The 21327-nt window shown below is 34.8% G+C and overlaps 1 protein-coding gene across 1 annotated transcript in view; it reads left to right on the top strand.

Annotated features, from left to right (window-relative positions):
• Positions 1-21327, top strand: part of LOC104146914 (CWC27 spliceosome associated cyclophilin) — a 113760-nt gene that overhangs the window by 58781 nt on the left and 33652 nt on the right. The window contains exon 11 of the mRNA XM_068926969.1: positions 17119-17216. Within this exon, the coding sequence (XP_068783070.1) occupies positions 17119-17216 (98 nt within the window). The remainder of the gene's footprint in view (positions 1-17118; positions 17217-21327) is intronic.

The raw sequence follows: 21327 nt of genomic DNA, 5'->3' as shown, positions 1-21327 counted from the left end.
AGATGGTGTAGATATGAAAAATAGCCGTTGGGGAGTATGTTTTGGAAGACATTTGTATAGAATATTAATCCACTATTTCCAGAGTCCCAGACTGGTGGATATGTAATACTTTTTTGTTACTCTTTTTGTCTTAAAAAGGCTGTAACCATCCTGAAATTTCTCATAATTTTTATTCACTAGAAACATTAATAACTTTATAACCCCGTGAAAACAGACGAGCAGCTTTTCTTTACAAATGTGCATTTTTTATTTATTTTTTTCATCTTTGAACAGTACAGTACCTACTAGAGATGAGAAAACCTCAGAGGGAGCCAGTTATTCATTAGAATTTTTCCTTGCGTTTTGAGTGTTAATCTGTCTACAAATCTGGTTGGAAAGTGCCCATGCATCTTTTGGTTCAGCTCAGTTTAGAAATGCAATTGAATTTCATCTTAACCAAATACATAGGCTGACTTTCAAACATGTTAAGAATTGAATTAATATGGTGCAACTGCAATATTAGTTACAGCTGAGCTGTTTTAGTCGTCACTTAAAGTTTTAAGCTTAATAAGCTTAACTTTGTATTTGTGATTGCCAGAGCACATATACATGTATGGTCAGCTGATAAACAGTCATTCCGAAATCTTTAGTATCACCTCATGTCTGGTAGTAAGAAATAGCATGTTACTTACAGAAGTTTTTAAAGAACAAGAGAGAAAAGATTTGAGATATTAATGGGGAGGGGAACAGAATGTTTTAACTGAATATCAGAAATATTTTCCAAATTATGAAACATAAGGAAATAATTGTTTCAGATGCTTAAACTAAGAGCACAAAAAGTGGTGTGTATCTTGTAGAAATGAGGAAGCAGATAGACTAAGTAGCCCAGGAGATCTTTTCCATTTTCTTCTTCCTCCGGTTTTAAAAATTTTGCTGCAGGTTTTGAAGGATCATTTTTTTTATCCATTCCAAAAATGAGTGTAGCATTTGTCGTATCATTCTTCATATTGAAGTTTCAGCCAGGAGTGTTACGACCAGAATATTAACTCCACAAAAAAATTTAAAGGGAACTGTGAATGCCATAGTGCTGGCTTTAATTAGGTTTGTTTGCGTTGTCTGTGGATTTCACTTGGTTCTTCTCATTGATTGTCTGTATTTTTAACTATTTTTCCCTGATGTTTTTTTCCTTGCACTTCCAAGACAGAGTTCATTTCCGCCCATACTTTTAATTATTATAAGTCTGTTAATGCATTTTTATATTCTTACTGGAGATAATTATTTAGTGTCTGCAGATTTTATTAATGTGTTTTTTACTGTCTGATTCATAATTTAGCCAAGTCAGTTCATCCATCTCTAACAGCTAGGGAAGAAGCATAAAGAGTGATGAGCAATATTAGCAAATTTAAAACATGGATGATCACCTAAAGCTAAGATTTGTGGTACTAAAAGCATGGCAGACTGTGTAAGAGCTAAGAGAGGAAAATCAAATATTTCTAAAGTCATCTGGCCACATGAGCAAGCTTATCTCATGTGTGTTGCATCGGTATAACTCCACCTCAGTCATAATGTGAAATGAAACACTTTTTACATGAATACTATTTAGTCTGAGCATAAATGTAATTCAGTTTGTGAAAGTGCAATGCATCTGTATTAGCAGACACAAAATGATTAAAAAAAAAAAATTTCTGCTAGCAGATGGTGTCCAACAAAGACCACTATTGTTTCAGCGTGAGATGCTTCAAATGTTCTGGGCATTTAGCCCAGACATAGCCGTTTTCCTATAGTATGTGACCAGGCAATAACAAAAAGAATGAAAATAGAGGTGTCAGTCCATATAAAAATATTTTTATAACTTAATATATCTAACAAGTCAGTGGCAATGATTAAACCAAGTTAAATTAACAAAACTGATAAGATCATTCTTTTTTACATGTTCATGTCTCTCCAGTTATTTGGCATTCTACCTTCTAGGAAAAATGAGTTTGGAAAGTTAAGCTACCTGCTGGTACTGTTTAAATGCCCACAGATAACATAACTCAAGCTGCCTGGTTCCTGAAAGTGAGTGTTCGGGCAATCAACAGGAACAATAAAAATCTGTTCAAACAGAAAATCCACAAATCCCAAGGATTTGGAGCCTCCCCATGGCTTTTCCACAAATTTTGCTGTTTTCAGCAGAATCTAAGCTTTTATTTTAAAGGTGAACTGCAAAGCTAAAAAGAAAATTGAGTTAATAAAAATATGTGCTGAATCCTCTGCTCTCTTTTTGGAGCCTGTTAACTTGGGGCCCTCTGCCACATATGTTTTAACTTTTTCTTAACAAAAGAAAAAAAAGTTAAAAAAAAAATCCTCCCACTTTGAATATCATCTAATACTTAACTGGTTAACTTCAAGAATAAACTTCTCCCATTCTTCTCAATAGTCTGTTAACTCTGAAGTGTTTCTTTAATCCACAGATTTGATTTATATTTTCTTCAAGTCAAGTGACTGTCATCACTCAACTTACTTTACTTGTATGCACTGTTCCCTTATTTTATCTGCATTTAACTCTTTAGAATATGAACTCTTGACGGAACACCTATATCCTTCTACCTACCTGACATCTTAAGAAGAATGAAGTAAATTAAGTGTTTTGGGGAAAATACATGACTATTACAGTTATGAAATGTGTTTAGGATAAAATTTTGGTATGGATTACTTGAAAAAAGAATGACTATTGATTTAGTTTACAGCCATCAAACTATTTTAAATTGTAAAAAGAAAAAAAAGATGAACTCTGAGAATTCTTTTGTGTGAATTTGACTTTTGGTAACTTAAAAGCTATGAGAAAGTTTTACATAAAATTTCAACTGACTTTCCTGATTTGAGAATATTTAATGATCATCGCTGGCAGTTAAGTTGAACGAGGAATAGGATTTTACTGACTAACGAACAAGTGAAAACCAGATGCCAAAATGCTAACAGTGAACAAAGAGAAATATCTAATACTTCTGTTAGTATGTATCAATATTTAAGTAAAAAAGCTAAGTTACTATATGTGTATGATTGTTATTTATTTTATTGTGCATGTAGTTTATGGTAGTAAGGAGAAATACTATTTAAGATGAATCTTTTTTCATAAAAAGGAGATTTACTGTTAAAAACAGAGACTCGTTCTCTGTTATGTTCTAGTGACATTTGTTATTCTAGTGGTGAATAACAGCTGTGATATAAATGGAACTTCTTATGGGAAGAAGGATGTGGAAAAACATCTGAGATAAAGGATGAAGAGACTTATGATGCTGTTTAAAGACATATTCTCACAACTGTGTAAAGGAATCCTGTACCATAGGTACTTCTTTCAGGTGGGATTAGTCAGTGAAGCTGAAAATAAAAAAATTTTAACTGGAAATTTAGGATATGACAATTAGTTTTAGTCCCCAGATTTAATATCTGAAATATATAGAATTAATAAAAAGTCACAGGAATAAATCCACTAGTCCAATTACCGTCTTCAGCAGTCCGTAGGAATATTTTATCAGCATTCAAGGTGAACTGGTTTTCCTGACTGTTTAATGGAACTCATCTGTTCTAAGAATAACTCTCATTACTCAATAAAGTGCAAAAAAGCATGTAAAAAACAATCAATATTTGGATAGTATATTATTTAAACAAAAATCAAGTAGTGACATTATTCAGAAGGTTTTTTTAAAATTCATATATGATATTTACACATGGTAAAAATATTACTTACATAATAAAATCTTTATATTTGGCACGTAAGTGCCCTCTAGTTCTGTATTTTATTTTTGCACATGATTACAGCACTTATCAAATTAATGTCATTGGTGGCTCGGTTACAAGAATTATTCTTTTGATATTAAATGCAAAAATATTATCTATGCCAGCTTAAATATGAGATTTAGGCAACTATGTTATAATAATTTTGACTTTTTAAAAGACAAAATAGAATTAATAGACTCACCGACACTTAAAAAAGGACAAAAATTCTGAGTTCAAGATACTTGTTGTTTGATGCACAGTCACATGTGAGATAAGATGCATAGGGTGAGAGGTCAGCTTCCACCTCTCTTGCAAATACTCAAACATGAGCTTAACTTTACTTGTATGTTTACAGCTAATTGTTTGCAAGTATTTGCAGATTTTAAACTTTTGGCCTCAAATTTTTAAATCTATCGCACCATTAATTGTCTTGCCAAATTTTTAAATGTTTTATTTCATTTTGGGATACAGGTATAATAAATTAAACCATAATTTGAGTAACACAGTGCAATTATTTACATGTAAAGCTGATACAAAAGTGTCCTGCAGGACTGGAGACTCCATGTATAGTGGAAATAAAAGTCATTAATGTGCTTAGCTATGCCACTCCATTAGCTCTGTTTTAGCTATTAGAATAAAAGATAATGTTCAGCATAAAAAAATACAGTTGATAAGAATAATATTCAATATTAGTGAATTACCTGTTTTGTTTTTTAAATCAGCACAAATGTTCTTAATTACATGTTGGAGTGAGAAGTTCATGGGAAGTGGACTTTCATTATGTCATATGATTTGGGTCCCCTTTAGGATCTATTGCAAAAATAAAATACCGTTTCTGTTTGAGACTTACTTTAGCTGAATTAAAAATACTTTTTATTCAGTCTAAAGAAATCCCAAAATGTTTCTTCTGGCTCACAAACTGTCCTTGTTTAATTGATGTACAGATGTGGCATAATAAAGTAAGAGGCATTTTGAGGCAATTCTTTGGTCAAGTGAGAAGGGAATGGGTAAAGGAAGAGATCTGAGATGGAGCTACTTCATGCAAATGTGAAATCCGTCTGATGTAAGGAGCAGATCAAATCAAATACTCTACTGTAAAATAATCTAGAGCTCGTAAATGTGCTTCTTACTAGTTAAAAAAAATATTTTTCTTCTGTAATATATTTTGTTCTTACTCACTTATACATAACTCAGAGCTACTGGACCCTACTTTTTGTTGTAACTTAAAGCAGACTTAACAGATTTTAATAGTTGCTATAGGTACTATCATTTTAATTTGCTAAATTGTTTTGTAGTAGTATTGTTATGAAATTAATATGTTAGTTACTTTGGTGACTAATTTTATAGTTGAAAGCAAAACTATAAGACGCACAAAATATACTAGGCACAGTGAAATACGTGCTTGATCACACCGTGGGAAGCTGGAGGAGCTTTTTCATTATGTGTACATCAGTGTAATTAATTCTGTAGTCTTCAGGCATTTGCTTTGGGTAGCTTTACATCAGCACTGGCATATCTGTCGCATGTTAACTGTTCACTGTGGAAAAACTTCACCCAGGTACTACATACTGTATTTGGCTTTGATTATATTTGAAAGTCTACTTAGTGCCTGTTAAACTCCTACCTTATTTAACTATTCATGCCTTATATAAAAATTAGAAATGTATTTTTTCTGTTTTGCCTTTACACATACCACAGCTGTTGCTTTTAAAGTTATCTGAAGCTTTCCCAGTTACCCAGAAGAGAGGCTGATGTTTTTCAGAACTGTGAAAAAGCGTACTTTCTCTCCATTCAAAAACAGAAAATGACAGGTCACTCTCTCTGAGGAATATTTTTATGCAAGTGATATTTAATCCAAAAATCAAGCAAAAAACCCAAGTCTGTTTGTACACCTTTAGGCATGGACCCCTCCGATATGTAAAATATCACTCCACGCTTCTGTACTGCTAATTCAAAGTAATAAATGTCAGTTTTTCAGAAATCATAGTTGATTTAAGAATAAGCTGTGCTGGATTAGATCAAAGGTCCATTTAGCCAATATCCTGTCTCTGACAGTGGCCAGAAGCAGGGTAGGTCTAGCATACTACTGGGGAGCTTTCCATGCTTCCAACAGTCTAAAGTTTAAGGGCTTATTTACTCAGAAAATTAATTTGGCCTGTTGTGTTTAATAGTTTCTGGTGTATTTTTATGTTGTGAATGTATCTAGTTGCTCTGATTACATTAATTCTTTTGGCCTTCAGGATATCTTGTGGCAATACCCTCCTCAATTTAATTGTAGGTAACGTGGACAATATTTCCTTTTGTTTGTTCTGAATCTGCTGTTTTACAGTTTCATTTTGCACCCTGTAGTTCTTGGATTCTGAAAAACAGTAACTAATTTCTGTAGCCTAAGTTCTGCTGAAGACATTACTGTCCTGTATTTTGATGATATATCATTTCTGTGCTCATCCAGATCTCCGTCTACTTGCTGGTAAAGAATTTATGGACTAATTTGCCTTCCATATGAAAATTCCACATCCAACCTCTCTAATCACATCCAGTCTCTAATCACTGGATTCTGAATCATGAACAACCTTTAGAAACGGTGAGACTTGAGGGATCTCTTGTTCTTTCATTGGACAGCCAAGGGGTCTTGATTGCGCAGTCATGTTGCAATCCCAATCATATGTCGTCTGCTCCACTCCATCTAGCAGCATATCTGGTAGAGGGTATTATAAAAATAAGGCAAGAGGTGCTTACAAGGTCGTCTTGACCATCTTGTGTTCTGAGACAGAAGCAGTTATATGCTGAGCTATTCCTTGCCTGGTAAATGGGCTACATCATTTTTCCAGCGAGAGAAAACAATCATAAATAGTAATCCTTTCCTGTAATATTGTGTGGCTTATTATGAATTCAGTGCACAGTACAGCTCTGAAGATTATTTTCCTGAAGCACTGCATTTACTGTGCATGTGGGTATTTTCTGCCTTAAACAGGAGAAGGGAAGCGAGGAGCAGGTTGCTGCTTCCAGACCACTTCATCCAGCCCCTACCTAGCTCTCTGCCTTCAGGAGCCCTTCCGGCCTAGACAAGAAGTACGGTGGAGGCTAGATAAATTGTTCTGACAGTGCAACTCCTGGCTTCTGACTTCCCCTGAGAGTCCTGCATCCCTCCCCCATCACATTGTGTACATGTGGTCCCTTCGTGTGACAAAAGAGGACTTGGGGAAGGCAGGGCTCCAGCTAGGTTTTTTTCTTGCTGCCAGAAAAATTCTTTCCAGTCTGCTCTCCCTTGTCTGGATCAGAGGAGCCCCTAGGAGAGGGAGCAGCCAGGAAGGATCCTCAGGCTGGATGAATCACCCTGTTGGATCCTTTGAGGCTAAAATAGTACTATTGGAAAGAGGAGGTTTTTGTTAGTTTTGAATGAGGCACAGTGATTGCTTCTAGCCTTGAAATGTTCTGCAAATCAGGTTTTAAACTGACGTTAAGTTGATGACATTTTTATGTATAGAAAAGCAATTTTATGTAATGTTGAGGTTTTAGAAGAATTAAGTTATTTTGTTTCTCTTCAGAGATCTGTTCAGTTTGGTTCTTAGTTAAAAAGAAAAAAAGAATCTGTACTTATTGTGGGGAACACAATAGGTAGATTCAGCAGAATGTTTCACTGATCTTTCAGTCGATTTGGCACTGATCCTGTGAACACCTGGGCATATGCTTAACTTTGAGTGTTTTGTAAAGTTAGTAGCGTTACTGTGTACTCAAACATACATCTCAGCAGTAGCCTGCAGTAGCAGAGCATTTGAATATGATTTGTTTGTTTAAAATATGCATTATATAGAGATTGCAGAGCAGACTCACTTGGGAATAACGTTGCCATTTCGTAATAGAGAAGGATGCTGAAATGTAGAAATGTGTAGGCCAACCAACTATGAAACCTTTTTGGCAAGATTTTCTTTTTTTGAAACTGGCTTTCCAAAATAGTCTACTTGACTTAATTTGTAATTATTTGTTTTATGTAAGGCTGCTTCTATGACAGAATTTACTATTTTGTATAGACAGGTGATATGGCAAGTCAGAAAAGGATTCTGTACATCTGTGGTGACTATATTTTACAGTGTCTGATAGGTTTTTATGGAAACCATTTGGTGATCTCATCAACAACAAGTCTATTGTTTCATTACTATCAGATTCAGTGTGTTTGTGATTAAATCAGCAGAAAGGAGAACATGAAGGGAGTGCTGTTCACTTTGCAATCATTTCCATCTGGTATAAATTTTTATCAGATGTTGGGAAACAGCAGGCAAAACTCAGAGCAAGTGTTTTATCCAATTTCCAAGAAACAGTGATATGTAATTGGCATATTTTGTGCTTTTAGTTTAATCTATCCATTTAGATATTAAAATGTGCTATACTATTCAGGTATTAATAAGGTATATAGAAAGTTATTTCTTTTTTGCTCATGTTATTTTCTTTTGAATGCTCTGATGCTGACTTACATGTTTTAGTACTTGTAGTAAATTGTAATTGTGAGCACTCATGACACTTTTCATAAAATGGAGGGTCAGAGTGAGGCTTGGAGAAGAAAGTCTCATTTAGGCATTTGCTGCTGTCCTAAATGGCTTTGCCTCCACTGACGAGGTAGAATTTGACAAGTTCAGTTGGCTGCCAGTGGCAGTTCAGCTATTTTCCCCACCACATACTTTGTTTTCAATCCATTTCTCATTATTTGCTTTCTCTCATAGTTTTTTAAAGGCCATTGTAAAAGGCTTTTTGAATATATAAAGCTGTTCAGCATGTTATCCTTTACTCTGTTCACGCACAGCTTCACCAACACATTGAAATAAACTATTCAATTAGTGAGACAGCATAGAGACTCACTATTTCAGATGGTGTTCATTTACCGGCAGCCCCAGATTTAACTTTACCTGCATGAAATTGTTTGGTTTGAATAACCTTTTACACCTTGTTGTTTAGTCATGCTCTTTCATCCCATGCCTTTCTGGTCCCCTTTCTGTGAGCTTTGCATAACATCTAAGACTTTTATTGTTTTACAGGAAACATTCCTGTTGTTTCTAAAGCTTTTGGGACTTTTATCTCTGACATTAGGACTTCTCTGACTTATCTGGTGAAACCACCCTTTTAAATTTTCAGAATGACTGGTGGTTATGGTTCTCCTTCTCTAAGCTGGTAGACCAATATAAATAGAAGTGTCTCGATTTGAAAGCAAGAATAATCAAAGGCAAAGAGTAGTGACAAATAGAAAAATATTTTAAACTGGTTTACTAAAGCAGATTCTGCCAAACTAACTTGTCTTTAGGTCTTTTCTAAGAAAAAATAATGTTTTTTTTCTCTAGACTAAATATATGCAATAGAATTTAGTCTGCATGGCCAAAAAAAAAAAGCATTTGATAAGATGGTACATAGAAAATGGTTAAACTGAAGGAGATGGAAATTTACACAAAGAACTGTAAAACAGGTAAGAAGTTAATTAAGGGAGAGTGTAAATTATAGTGAAAGAGCAGCTGTTAGTTTGGGTCAAGTTCTTTAGGATGGTTCTTATTTCCTATTTTCAGTAATACTTTTAATATATTTAAAAACCCAGAGTTTGTTAAATGAAGCTTGTAGATAGTACAAAGCAGTAAAGTAATGTTAACAAGAGAGGAATATCTTAAAGATAGGAATATCTGAAGAAAACCTGGATGATTTCAAAAGCTTGAGTGATAGAAATCAGATGAAATGTAACAGTAAAAAACATAAGATCGTGCAGTAAGGGGCTAAAATAAGAATTCTTGCTGCAAGCCATCATTTGAAAATGATAGAGGAGGAAGAAAACCTGTTAATCACAGAACAATAGTGAACTATCGATGTGCTGTTAAAAAAAAAAAAAAGGCAAATGCACTTCTCTCTAGTGCATTAAGCTAGGCATTTGCAATAGGGATAGATACGCTATTGTTCTGGATGAGAGATATTGGGAGTCTCCCAGTGTTTTTCTGCTTATTCTGTTTAGTTTAACAACGTTGCCTGTATTAACCAAAGTAGGTTCTTCTGCTTCATTGGGAAAAGTTAAGTTCTTATGTGTTCCAGAATTTGTTGGGAAAATAGAAATGTAGATAGTGTATAACCATGCATAAAAACACAGCCTTAAGCTAAAACTATGATATATGCTTCTATGCATGTCTTAATGCATACATCTGCCGTTTCTGGTAGTATAACTGCTCGCTGAGCAATATAAGTAAAGTAAGTTTTGTAGGGAAAGTTAATACCTTTTGTTAGGCTAACTGTGGAAGAAAGATAAACTAGCTGAAGAAGAGTTCATGTGCCCTGAAACCTGTGGGTTTTTTCCCCCAGCTGTCTTAGTGGCCTGAATGAAAGATACTGCTTCTTCCTTAAAACTTTGCTGTTTCTTGATAATATATATACTTTGCACTAACCCCGCAGGCCCATGCTGTTTTGCTAAGCTTCTCCCAGCAGAGTAGAACGATAACGTTCTTAAGCTGTTTCAGCCCATGGGAATTCATTGCTTAGTACTGAGATTGCTGACGTACAGTTTATAGACCAGTATACGTAATTACATTAAAACAGAGTACCAATTAGCTGATGCTTTAATTATGTAATCCATTTCCTTATGCTCAAGTTGTTATTGAAAGGGAAAGATAGTAATGGTTGCCAATGTACTCTGAAATAAACATGCCAGTCACATTAGATTTCAGCATTGAAAACGTTATACATTTTAACTAGGACTGTTGAAATATTGGCATTTCATCCATAAACTCTTTCATTGCAAAAGGTTTTTAAACAAAGTATTATAGTACTAGCTGCAGACTGCTATACACCAAGTACTGTTAAAGTCAAGAAACTGCATAAGCCTATTACATGTGTACATACAGGGCCCAGGAGCTACATTAAAATGTTTAGTTTATAAGTTTCCTGTATCGAGACTTCTACCATTTTTTGTACCATAGTCGTCTTATTTGAGAGATGACTGTGATGTACCATCTGCAGAAGACAGATTGCTACAGCAAAACGAGGCTGGCAAGAGGACACTATGCATATTCCAAACCCATAATTTTCATTCTTATTTTTATAGTTCTGAAATTCTTGCAGTGCCGGAGATGAACAGTAATGTAATCCAGATAAAATAAGATTCTTGAACCTTAGAAAAGTCTTAGATCTACATGCCAAATGTGAGAATTTGCTATCCATTCCAAGAATCCTATGTTCCACAGGTACCCCAAGAGGCAGGAGAGGGAATATCATAAAAGACATCACAACTGTCCCATTATAGAACAAACAATTCCCTTGATTCTTCCACATTTGGCATATCAGCTAGTTGTACAAACATGCCGTTTTTATCTTGTTTTGTTTTATCATTAAATTCTCTATTTTTAAATATTATGTGTATTTTAACTAGAATTGGATTTCTCAAATTGAGAGATAATTCTAATATGTATTTTTCAAGAGTATCTTACAGAAATTAAAAACTACAATCTAAATAGGGATTTTCCCTCCTCATCACTGAATATTGCTAAGGTATCTGATTGTCAGCTCTAGAATGGCCTTATAAATCATGGGTGCACATGATATAATAGGCTTTGAAAATTATCATTAATAAATTTAAGAAAAAGAATACAAAATGGGGTATTATAGAATTAACAAATTTAGGAAACGGAATGTGATTGCCTGTATTAGGAGGAGACTGAATCCCAGCTGTCTTCCAGTTGGTTAGCTTAAATTATGAAGGGACGTTTTACTAATGTTTTACTATGAATTCACGTGAACAGTGTTAAAGTACTTCACTATTAATTTATTTTATCATATATACATATGTATATAATTTCTAGCATAGCATACACTGGAGAACAGTGTAAGGGAAAATTTAAACTATTTGAGAAAAGGTGTCAAAGGATGCTGTTCATTTAAAAACCAAACTTTATGTGACAAACTTGACATGCTTTTATTATTTATAACACTATAAAATCACTTCATAAAATTAACAAGAGAGTTTCCTTTTTTCTTGTTCTAGTTTCTTTGCTTTAACAACACTTACCAAATCATTTTACCATTTCTTAAGGCTATTCAGTTAGTCATTTTCCTCTGTTGCTGCTGAATGAAAAAATAATAAAAGCAAAATGAAAGGAAATGGCCTTTTTGAAAAAAAAATGTAATTATAATACCATAAAAAGAGGAAGGAAAATAAAATACTGTAAGATCAAAAATAATTATTTAATTTAATCCTCATTACCGACAACAGCACTTCCCTGAATTAGTTCACATTTCACCTAGAGCGTACCTTTTAGAAAAATGCCAACTCCAGTGTTGGAGAATACACTGTACTCTTCTGTCAGTCATTCAGTTACTGGATAGTTTCTCCATTATAAAGGTACGTTTTATCTGAGTGAATTGTCTGAGTATGAGATCTGTATGCCATCTGAGTAACTGAGTTTTGAAAGAATGTGGCCACAGTCAATAATGTTTGTACCAGGTTCCGTGAATAAGTGTGTACTAGACTAGTTTCATGGAATTTGGGCCCCTCTGGGGGTTAAAGTGGTGTGTAGAGGAGGAGCAGTGCCTACTCTGAATTGCGATGGAGTTTAGACTTGAGTTAGGATAAATTTAAGTGTGTATGGAAAGCCACATTCAGATTTCTAAAGCATTTTGTGGTCAAAATACGGGTATCAAATGAATGTTGACGTCTACTGGGCTTTGTGATCACAGGATGTGGGGATATCTAAATTACAGTTTTGAGTATATGCGACTACCTCTTTCCTAAACCATGTTTTAATAAGATTTTGTACCTTGCTAGATCTTATTTGTCTGTGTATCATGTATGTTATATTAGCTATAGATTTTATATGTTTAGATAAATACTGCTAGTTACTGTGTTTATATGTATGTGCTCATGGGTATACAAACACAGAGACAAGTATTTATAGAGGATAGAGAGGAAGTTTTGTGTTTGTGCATAGCAAGTACAATCATGATCATTTGCACCTAAGGCACAATTAGTGTTTAGTTCTGTAATCAGTTCTCTTTATTCTGACAAAGTGAAGTCTGATATGGAGTTCCTCCTTTTTGAATTAAAAAGTTATGCTCTGTAAATTCAGAAGACATCTTACTGCTTGCAGCAAGACACCTTCAGTATTTGTTTACTTAGAAGCAAGTTTGTTCATTTAAACTTAAAATATTTGGCTAATTTCAAATTGACTCTATTCCTTATTAATTAAATATTCATTCCCGATTTAAATTTTTTTAAAGGTTTATTAGAAAGCTGAAGCATGGAATACATCACTTTATAATGATAACTGCATAAAACCCTACTGTTAATATAAAAGTATATTGAAATATATAGCTTTAATACTGATATAGGTAAATGCTTACAGATGGAAGATGTCTCATAAGAAACAAGCAACACAAATGGGCTTTGCTCATGCTTAGGCAAGCCCCCCCCCCCCCCCCCCAAACCTACACAATTAAATGAGCTTGAATCGATAGGAGGACTAAAGTACTGAAGCTCCACACCGTATCAACAGAGTCATGAGTTTTTGGCTCTATGCTTGTTCACAGCTCATCAGCTGAGGGCACAGGTGATATGCAAGCTTGTGCTTGCCCACTTGTGAGTAGGTCCTTAGTGGTAGAACCAAGATTAGAGTTAAGAAATTACTAGCCTCCAGTCTTGTGTTCAAGCTACTCCCATTGCATTTCATAGGGATGGGGTCTTGATCCACCAACATCCACTTTCTTTCAAATTCAGTGGGAGGGTTACAGTTGATCAAGCAATCTCCAGCAGGTTCGGTGTGGTGTCTGTCCAGCCATATGGATGTTTCTAGGCTTCTAGAGAATTTTTACTTTATATGACTACAGTGGTATGAATCTCTGAAACAGTCTAAGACTTGGAGTCAAGAAACTCTGGCAACTTATGTATTGAAACAATCAATGAGAAGAATTCTTTAACCTTGGGATCATAGAAAACAGCAGAACCTTGAAAGATTTTCCAGGCCAATACTTTGGAGTGTTTGAGGCTTGCTTCACCATGAAATACATAAAACTGCAAATGAATTACAGCAGTACTTCTGCTGTCTTGTACTCTGCTGAAGTGAGAAAAGGTACTTCTTGGTCATTAAGTGTGAGCTAAATTGTTTAAGATATGTTGATCTACTCTATTGCTGGTCTAGAAATTAGTAGTCCTACAGCATTCATGATGGGATTTCATTTAATTTGTATAGATGAGTTGGAAAATCAAATGCAGAATGAAGCATTATCAAAATAAAAGAATTGTGCAGGGATACCCATGCTGGATGTGAAAAAAAATCACACTAGGAAGAAAACATCATTCTTTAAAAGAAACAAGAAATCCATGAAAAATAAAAAATGATATGGCAAAGAATGTTTCAAATGGAAATAGAGAAATGAATAAGAATCAATGAAATATTAATGAAATGACCGTGGGGCTTAAAGCGAGCAAGGAAGCATTTCTTAAACAGCTGAGGGCAGGGGAGAATCCTAAGTTATATATTGAGTCATCTAATATAATAATTTTACCATCTTATGACATAGAAAATGAGAAATTATTCAATAGGTATTATGGTCTGTATTTGAAATGTGGAACATATACAAGTGGAATAAAAAGTTGACATCCATTAAAAAGGAGGAAGTTGGGCAGCATCCTTTGAAATTAAACATTTCCAGTTAACAGGCCTACTTTACTTAAATCCAAAAATTTGGTGAGAATGAAATGCTTTCTACTCATGTTAATTTTTAATAAACCTTGGGAAACAGAAAAAAAGTATAAAGAATTGTAGAACTGCCAGTGTAATTTCAGTGTTTAAACATGGCAAAAGGTATGATTTAGAGAAATGGAAGAGTTGGCCTTGCTTCAGTCCTAACCAGCAATAACAGAATGCTTAATCTGGGATGTTCATCAGCCAAAAAAAAAAAAAAAAAAGTAGACACTAATGTCTTAACTAACGCCAGTCAGTGTGGTTTCATAGGTAGTAGATAGCTTGCCTTTTCGGGACACTAAAGGGAGGGGATGACATAGGCTTAGAAGTCTTTGGAGTTGAACGTTTTTTTGATTTATAAAAATAATTGAGTTGGTACACTGTTTATAGTGCAGGTAGATTTGCATCAAATGTTTATTTAGAAGTCATTGGCATTCTTCTTTTCATTTAAAAAAAAAAAACAGTCAAGCCTAAAAAGCTTTATATTTTAAGACAACAATAGGGTATCTGAGGACAGGCTGTTGTTGCAAATAATAGGAATTAAATAGCTAAGTGATCTCAACGCAACAAAAAAACTTACAATACTTACACTAAATACTAGGTCATACAACTGGAAATCAGAAATGCAAGTTGTAGCTGCAGGATAGTATAACAACCGTCGTATGACAATTTGGAAAGAAGTGGCTACAAAATGGATCTAGAGTCATTGTGAAATATAGCGTAAGCACTCAGTGCAGTGATGACCTTGTATTCTTTGGTGAATTAAAGCTAAGATACCAAGTGTACCCTCAGTAAAGCACTACTGGAATTTTGGAACCCATCAGAAGGCCTGATTCTGAGGTCCACATTCGAAATGGCTATAGAAATACTGCAGTGACTTCAGAAGAAGTAGATAAAAGTGATTTAAGACAGGAGAACATCTCTTCCTTTAAAAAGAACTTAAGAAATACAATCTAATTGGTTTATCGAAGAGAAGCCTGAGTAGTGCCCAAGATAACAGTGTAGAGGTGATCATCGATCCTGCACACAAATAGTTTACCAGGAAAGCTGGTGGACTTTGGGCACCATGCTTCATGTCTTTAAGGTGTAATTAGATATCAATCTAAAGTTATCCAGGTTCTCCACAGCTTCTAGATTCCTAAGGTCTGATCAGTCCTAACAAATTGAGGCATACTGAGCCAGAGTTGAACCAGAAAGGTAAATGGATTCTTAGGCTTGATTTCTTTAGAAATTTTCTAGATAAAACAGTTTGATCAGTTCTAATGAAGTCATCTAACAATATTTATTTACATGCTGAACTGGAAACATTTATGTACACGCCCAGCTGAAAGTAAACTACAAAAGAAATCCTCACCCTGTATTTCCAAGCCTTTGCTTAAGAAAGGCCAGTATTGTGAGAAATGGTATTACAGATAAGAGCTCTGTTTATGTAATTGAATTCTTAGGGAGACGCATCAATGGCACGTTTCTGCATTATATCTGTTTCTGCTATTCAGTGACTTTGAACGCTAAATCAGTCAGAACTGAAATTAAGGAAGTAGAAATTCTAAATAAAAAAAAATAAAAAATTAAAATTAAATACAAATTCTAACATCAGAAAAACATGAAGTAATGATCAGTTCTCATCTACTGGTAACCATTAGAATGGCACAAATGGGCACAAATTGAAATACAAGAAATTCCATTTAAACAGTAGAAAACACTTCTTTCTTTTATGGTGAGGGTGGTCAAGTACTTGAACGAGTTGCTCAGAGAAGTTATGGAGTCTCCTTCCTTGGAAATACTCAAAACCTGGCTGGACTCAGTCCTAAGCAGCCTGCTGTTGCTGAGCTTGTTTGAGCAGGGGGTTTGAACTGCACAGTCTCCGGAGACGCCTGCCAACCTCAGAGATTCTGTGAAGAACCTTTTTCTTCAATTTTAATAACAGCTTTGTACAAGAATTGACCTACTGCTTAAATATTTTAGGAGAACAACTTTAGCTATTCAGCTATTTAACATCTGCAGAATTTTGTTGTCACTGGAAGAGCAAAAGAGCAAAGAAATAGCTCCTCCCCCAATAAAGTAGCATTTTGTTTGATATAACAATACAGCAAAATAGGACAGACATTTCCTTTAATATTGGCACACTGACTTGCAGCCTTTTGGTTTCTTCTTTCTAGTGTTATTAGCTGATCATTTTTTGTAAATATTGGAAAATTGAATTGATTTTCATATGTAATAATTTGTTACTCAGCAACTGCATTTTCTGTCCATCTAAGAAATCCAAGATGCTAAGATTTATTACTTTAGTAAACTGATTTTTATAATATATGTAGTATTTATTTGGCAGTGTCTCCGTTTGAAATGTTCTGTGTGTGATTCTTGTAGTTAAATATTATGATAATACAATGTTAAATTAAAAATACAAATGGGAGTTCTTTGTTTTATTATTCATGCCCTTGACATATTTCTAATGGGCTCTTAAAATAAGTCATCTGTTACATTCTTTTGCTGTCTTTGCTAATGAAAAGATGAACTTTCTTTAGGTTCTAATTGATTTTTAAGCCAAGTTCCTAGCATCAGTGAGTCAGTACATTCCCTTTGTTTATAGCAGAGATTTACTGCCCATTAACTTTGATTCTGTTTCTCCTGAGTGGCTTTACATTCCCAGAAGATTAAATTCTTGTAAATATTGTTCTCTTTGCAGTGAGGAGCTGCGGAAAGAAGTGCGACAGCTGAAACGTGAACTGCTGGAAGCAAAGCAGAGAAAAGAAGAAAGAGCTGTAAAACCTAAAGAAAATGAAGGTAAGAGTGTATTATAGCAGGTGATGTGCAGATTTCCAGTTAACATTCCGGTGTTAAAGTTGTTTAGTATTTTTAACACAAAAATATGTGGACGAATGTGATCACTATATTGTTGGAATGTAGATTTTTTTTTTTCAAAGAAGAGTGATTTTCCTTAAAACTGTAAAATGGTAATAATGAAAGGATCCTAGTATGCAAATAAGTTCTACAGGTAGCATTTTTTCTTTCACACATTCTTTAGATATGTATGCGCAGTTGGGCAAGTTGCTAGATTTGAAATACTCTCATTTTGATGTATTTTTTGGTTGGGACATACGTGCTCTGACTTGGAAAGCTTTCTTGACATTTTGACTTGCAAAGGTACTTAAATGCACATGCGAAGTTACTGAGTTAAGACTTTTACAGTTCTTCTGAATGATTCAAATAGAGTCAATGACTCAAGTTGAAAAACTCAGTTTCACATTTATTTCCACAAACCTTAGCAAAATAGGATCTTTAGATGCCCCCTTTTTAGTCAGACAAATTTTACATTTCATTTCTTACTAAATATGCTCAAGTTGCTAAGTTTGTAGTGGTAAGTAAGGTGCATATTTTGGTACAGGAAGATGTAACACCCTGTATTAGCTGAACTGAAAAAAATAGACAAGTTTTCAGGCACTCCAGAGTTGTTGGACATATTTCTGGAGTGGATCCTTGGTCCAATTTTCAACAATATAAAAAACATGGAAGAAAATGCAAATTCATTGCCAGAAAAAACTTACACATGATACACGGTTTAAAGACTGGTAGAAATTATAACATCATTTTTAGAAAAAAATGTGAATTCTCTTGAATAATGGGTGAGCTTGAACAGCGACCAGTTTGGCAAATGAAAATTGCAGTATCTGGGACTTGTGTATGAAAACTGGAACCATGTTTTACAAAGCAGTGGCTTTAAAAAGGTTCTAGGAATCATGCTCAGTCACTAAAAGAATGAAAACTCTCTCATCAGTAAGACAGTGAATGCAGTTGTTGGACATATAAAAAAAGAATTACAAGTAGAAGTATAGAAATGAAAGAAGACCGTATGTACATATATGGATACATAAATCATACAGAGCAGTGCTATGCATGGCATCTGTAGTACCATTACTTAAACGTTATCTCTGTTTTGGTGCCAATTACTTCAGAGGAGATATTGCAGCGTGATTACAGGAAATCTACCTGCACAGTGACTGGCTAAAGTAATACTTGGATGATACTCATAGTTAATACTAAGGTGTTGTTGTGAAAGATACCTTTTATTCAAGGCCAGACATTAGGGGAAAAAAAGAGGAAAGTGAGTGCTATATGTCAGGTTTTTCACCTTCTGTGAAATGAATAACAGGTAGGAGATAAACCTGTTCAGAATCTGTAGGTAACCTAATGATCAAAATAACCTTGCTGTTGCTTTTTTGAGTATTGTCAGAGCTCAGGATGTGGTCTGTTCTAGTACCTGCTGAGAAAAGCATATGACAGGAAAGAGCCTATTCAACAAGTTCTTGGAGTACCTAGTTAAAAATTCTAAAAATAAGCACATGCCAAAACTTAAGACAAAATTAAAAAGATGCCAAATAAGGTGCAAATGGTGAAGGGCAAAATGATTAATGGAAATCATTGTTAAGTACAGTAACAGGAGAAGGATGAGCAAGAAAAGAGTTGTTCAAATGCTAAAGAAAGAGGAAACAAGCTTAAATGCCTATTTTACCCAAGTCTTTAGTATAATGGTTAACTTCGATCATACGGTTACACACAACCAGTGAGACAGAAGCAAGCATTTACGAACAGAATAAACAAACTTGAGGCTATTTAGATAAGTGCATTAAAATCACTTGAACTTGATGAAATTCACTGAAGCACATTAAGAATTGGATAGGGGAGTCCCAGAGATATTGACGCTAACAAAACAGTAACAAAATGCTGAGAGAGTAGTTATCAGTTGTCTGTAATCAAACTGGAAAGTGGGGTTCCCAGGAATCTCTTTATTAATGATCTGGGAAACAGGATGGAGTACCTTTACTAAATTTGCAGACTGCAGAAAATATATGGGGCAGGGAAAGGGAAGATGAAAGAAGAAAGAAAGAAAAAGTGCAAACTTATATGCTAAGGGTGGAGTTCCACAAGCAGTTGTCCAAGTGAAGAGCTGGGTGGCTCACTCCCTTCCCTTGCACTAGCCCTATTCCATGCTGGAGCGTTTGCTGATCTGATTCAGTTTGTTAACATGGAGAAAAATTGCTCATTTGATCTTTGCTGGAATAGTTTTGTACCAGGTTAGTGGATGGAATCAATTCACAGAGGTGAAAAGCCAAGTCAAAGTAAACAGAATATGTGCCTTGGAAAAAGGGTGATTCAAGGGCGAAAAGAGCTTAGCAAATTGGCTTATCCTGTCTTGTGCAACTTCTGCTTAGAAATTATCAGTTACGCAAACACAAGATGTTAGGTACCACTTATGCAGCTTAGAATCTAGGAAATACAATAAATAGCTAGCTGACTGCAAGTTGACAGTGCTATGCTTTTGAAAAAGACTAAAATGAATTATATTTTAAAAAAGGCACGTTGTAAGCAAGGCAGAGTCATTGTCTGTTCAACCTGAGCCGGGCTGCAGTCTGAATACTTTGCCCAGTTTTAGCCATTGCACTTGAAAAAAAGATGCGAGACACCTTAAGAGAGCGTACTGGAGAGCAACAAAGATGACTGATGATCTGGAAAGCATAATATTTGAAGTCTGTAAGAACGAGGGCTGTTTAGTTTGGAGAGGCGATGACTTTGTAAAGGGATATATTAATGCTCTTCAAGAATGTTAAAGGCTACCATGGAGAGGAATTATTCTATGTAATCCCTGTGGAGAGGACAGGAGATAATAGGCTTCAATTGCAGCTGAAGAGATTTAGCTTAGATGTTAGGGAAAACTTCCTGAAAATAAGTATAATAAAGTATTGGAAGAGATGATCTAGACCATTAGTGGAATTTTTTAAAAGCAGATGAGACAAATACTATTTAGGACTGGTTTAGAAACAGTTGATCCTGCCTTATGGCAGGGATGGGTTTAGGTGTGCTATTTTTCAAGTTTCTATGAAGCACAACCTATTTAGTAAGTCAAAAGAAAGGTAAGCTGGGACTTCTAAAGGAGGTCTTGATATGGGCGGAGAAACTGAGCATACTTTTAACAGTGATAGTAACTAGATGGAAAAATTACTGAAAAAGTATTACATTTACTACCACTGTTAGTCTTTAAATCAAACAATTAAAATAATGGCTTTGTAGGTCTGGTAAAATTATCCAGTAAGGTGTTACTCTCTTAGCTCTCTTCGTGTCAGTTTTTCAGGTTATCTAGTGAGTTATTTTACAGATGTCTCTGAAAAGAGAAAATCAATGTCCTAATGTTGTTCCCCTTATTGAAGAAGTTTTACACAAAGAAATGTAACTCACGGTATGATCAAAGGAAATAAAAAATTTCTGCTGGTAGAGAATCTATCAGTGAACTTACTAGTCCAAATACCCTACCTGAAGAATAAATTTAAAAGACTTATTCAGCATACTTGGTATGGTTTGGAAGGAGCAAAAGTGACTCCTATACGTAGGTAGACTGAGTATGTAGTGCTTGAAGGTGATGACTGAAAGTCAGGTGGTAAATTCAGTGTATAACTAGAATATGGTCTGGATATAAAGGATCAAAACAGAATGAGGCAGACATTGAGGATTAAGTAATTTTCTAATCCGTTCTTAAAGGTTCAGTAGTCAGATTGTCTTCGTTATCAGGACAATAGCTCACTTGCTTTTGGCGAGTATTGCCAAAATTCAGACTAAGACCTGAGCTTTTTACTAAAGGAGAGATTAAAAAAGTGCGGGGTTATGGATGTCTTGTGCAGTATTTTACAGGTCGCATTGTGTATGTTATTTGGAGTGTTTATTTACAATCTTTAGTACGTAGCTTATTTAAAAGGGAAGTAGATTTATTTAGCAAATAAATTTACTGTCTAGATTTCTTTAGTAAGTAATTTTTCTGTCTTTACTAAATCAGGAGTAATAATAGCGTATTCTGTGCCTTGGGATGCTGTGTCAATGTTTTTGGCGTACAGGAAAAATTAGGATT

This window comes from Struthio camelus, chromosome Z (assembly GCF_040807025.1).
Source record: "Struthio camelus isolate bStrCam1 chromosome Z, bStrCam1.hap1, whole genome shotgun sequence".
Lineage (NCBI taxonomy): Eukaryota > Metazoa > Chordata > Aves > Struthioniformes > Struthionidae > Struthio > Struthio camelus.
The sequence above is the reverse complement of the archived record's forward strand: the minus strand, read 5'-3'. Positions and strand labels throughout refer to the sequence as shown.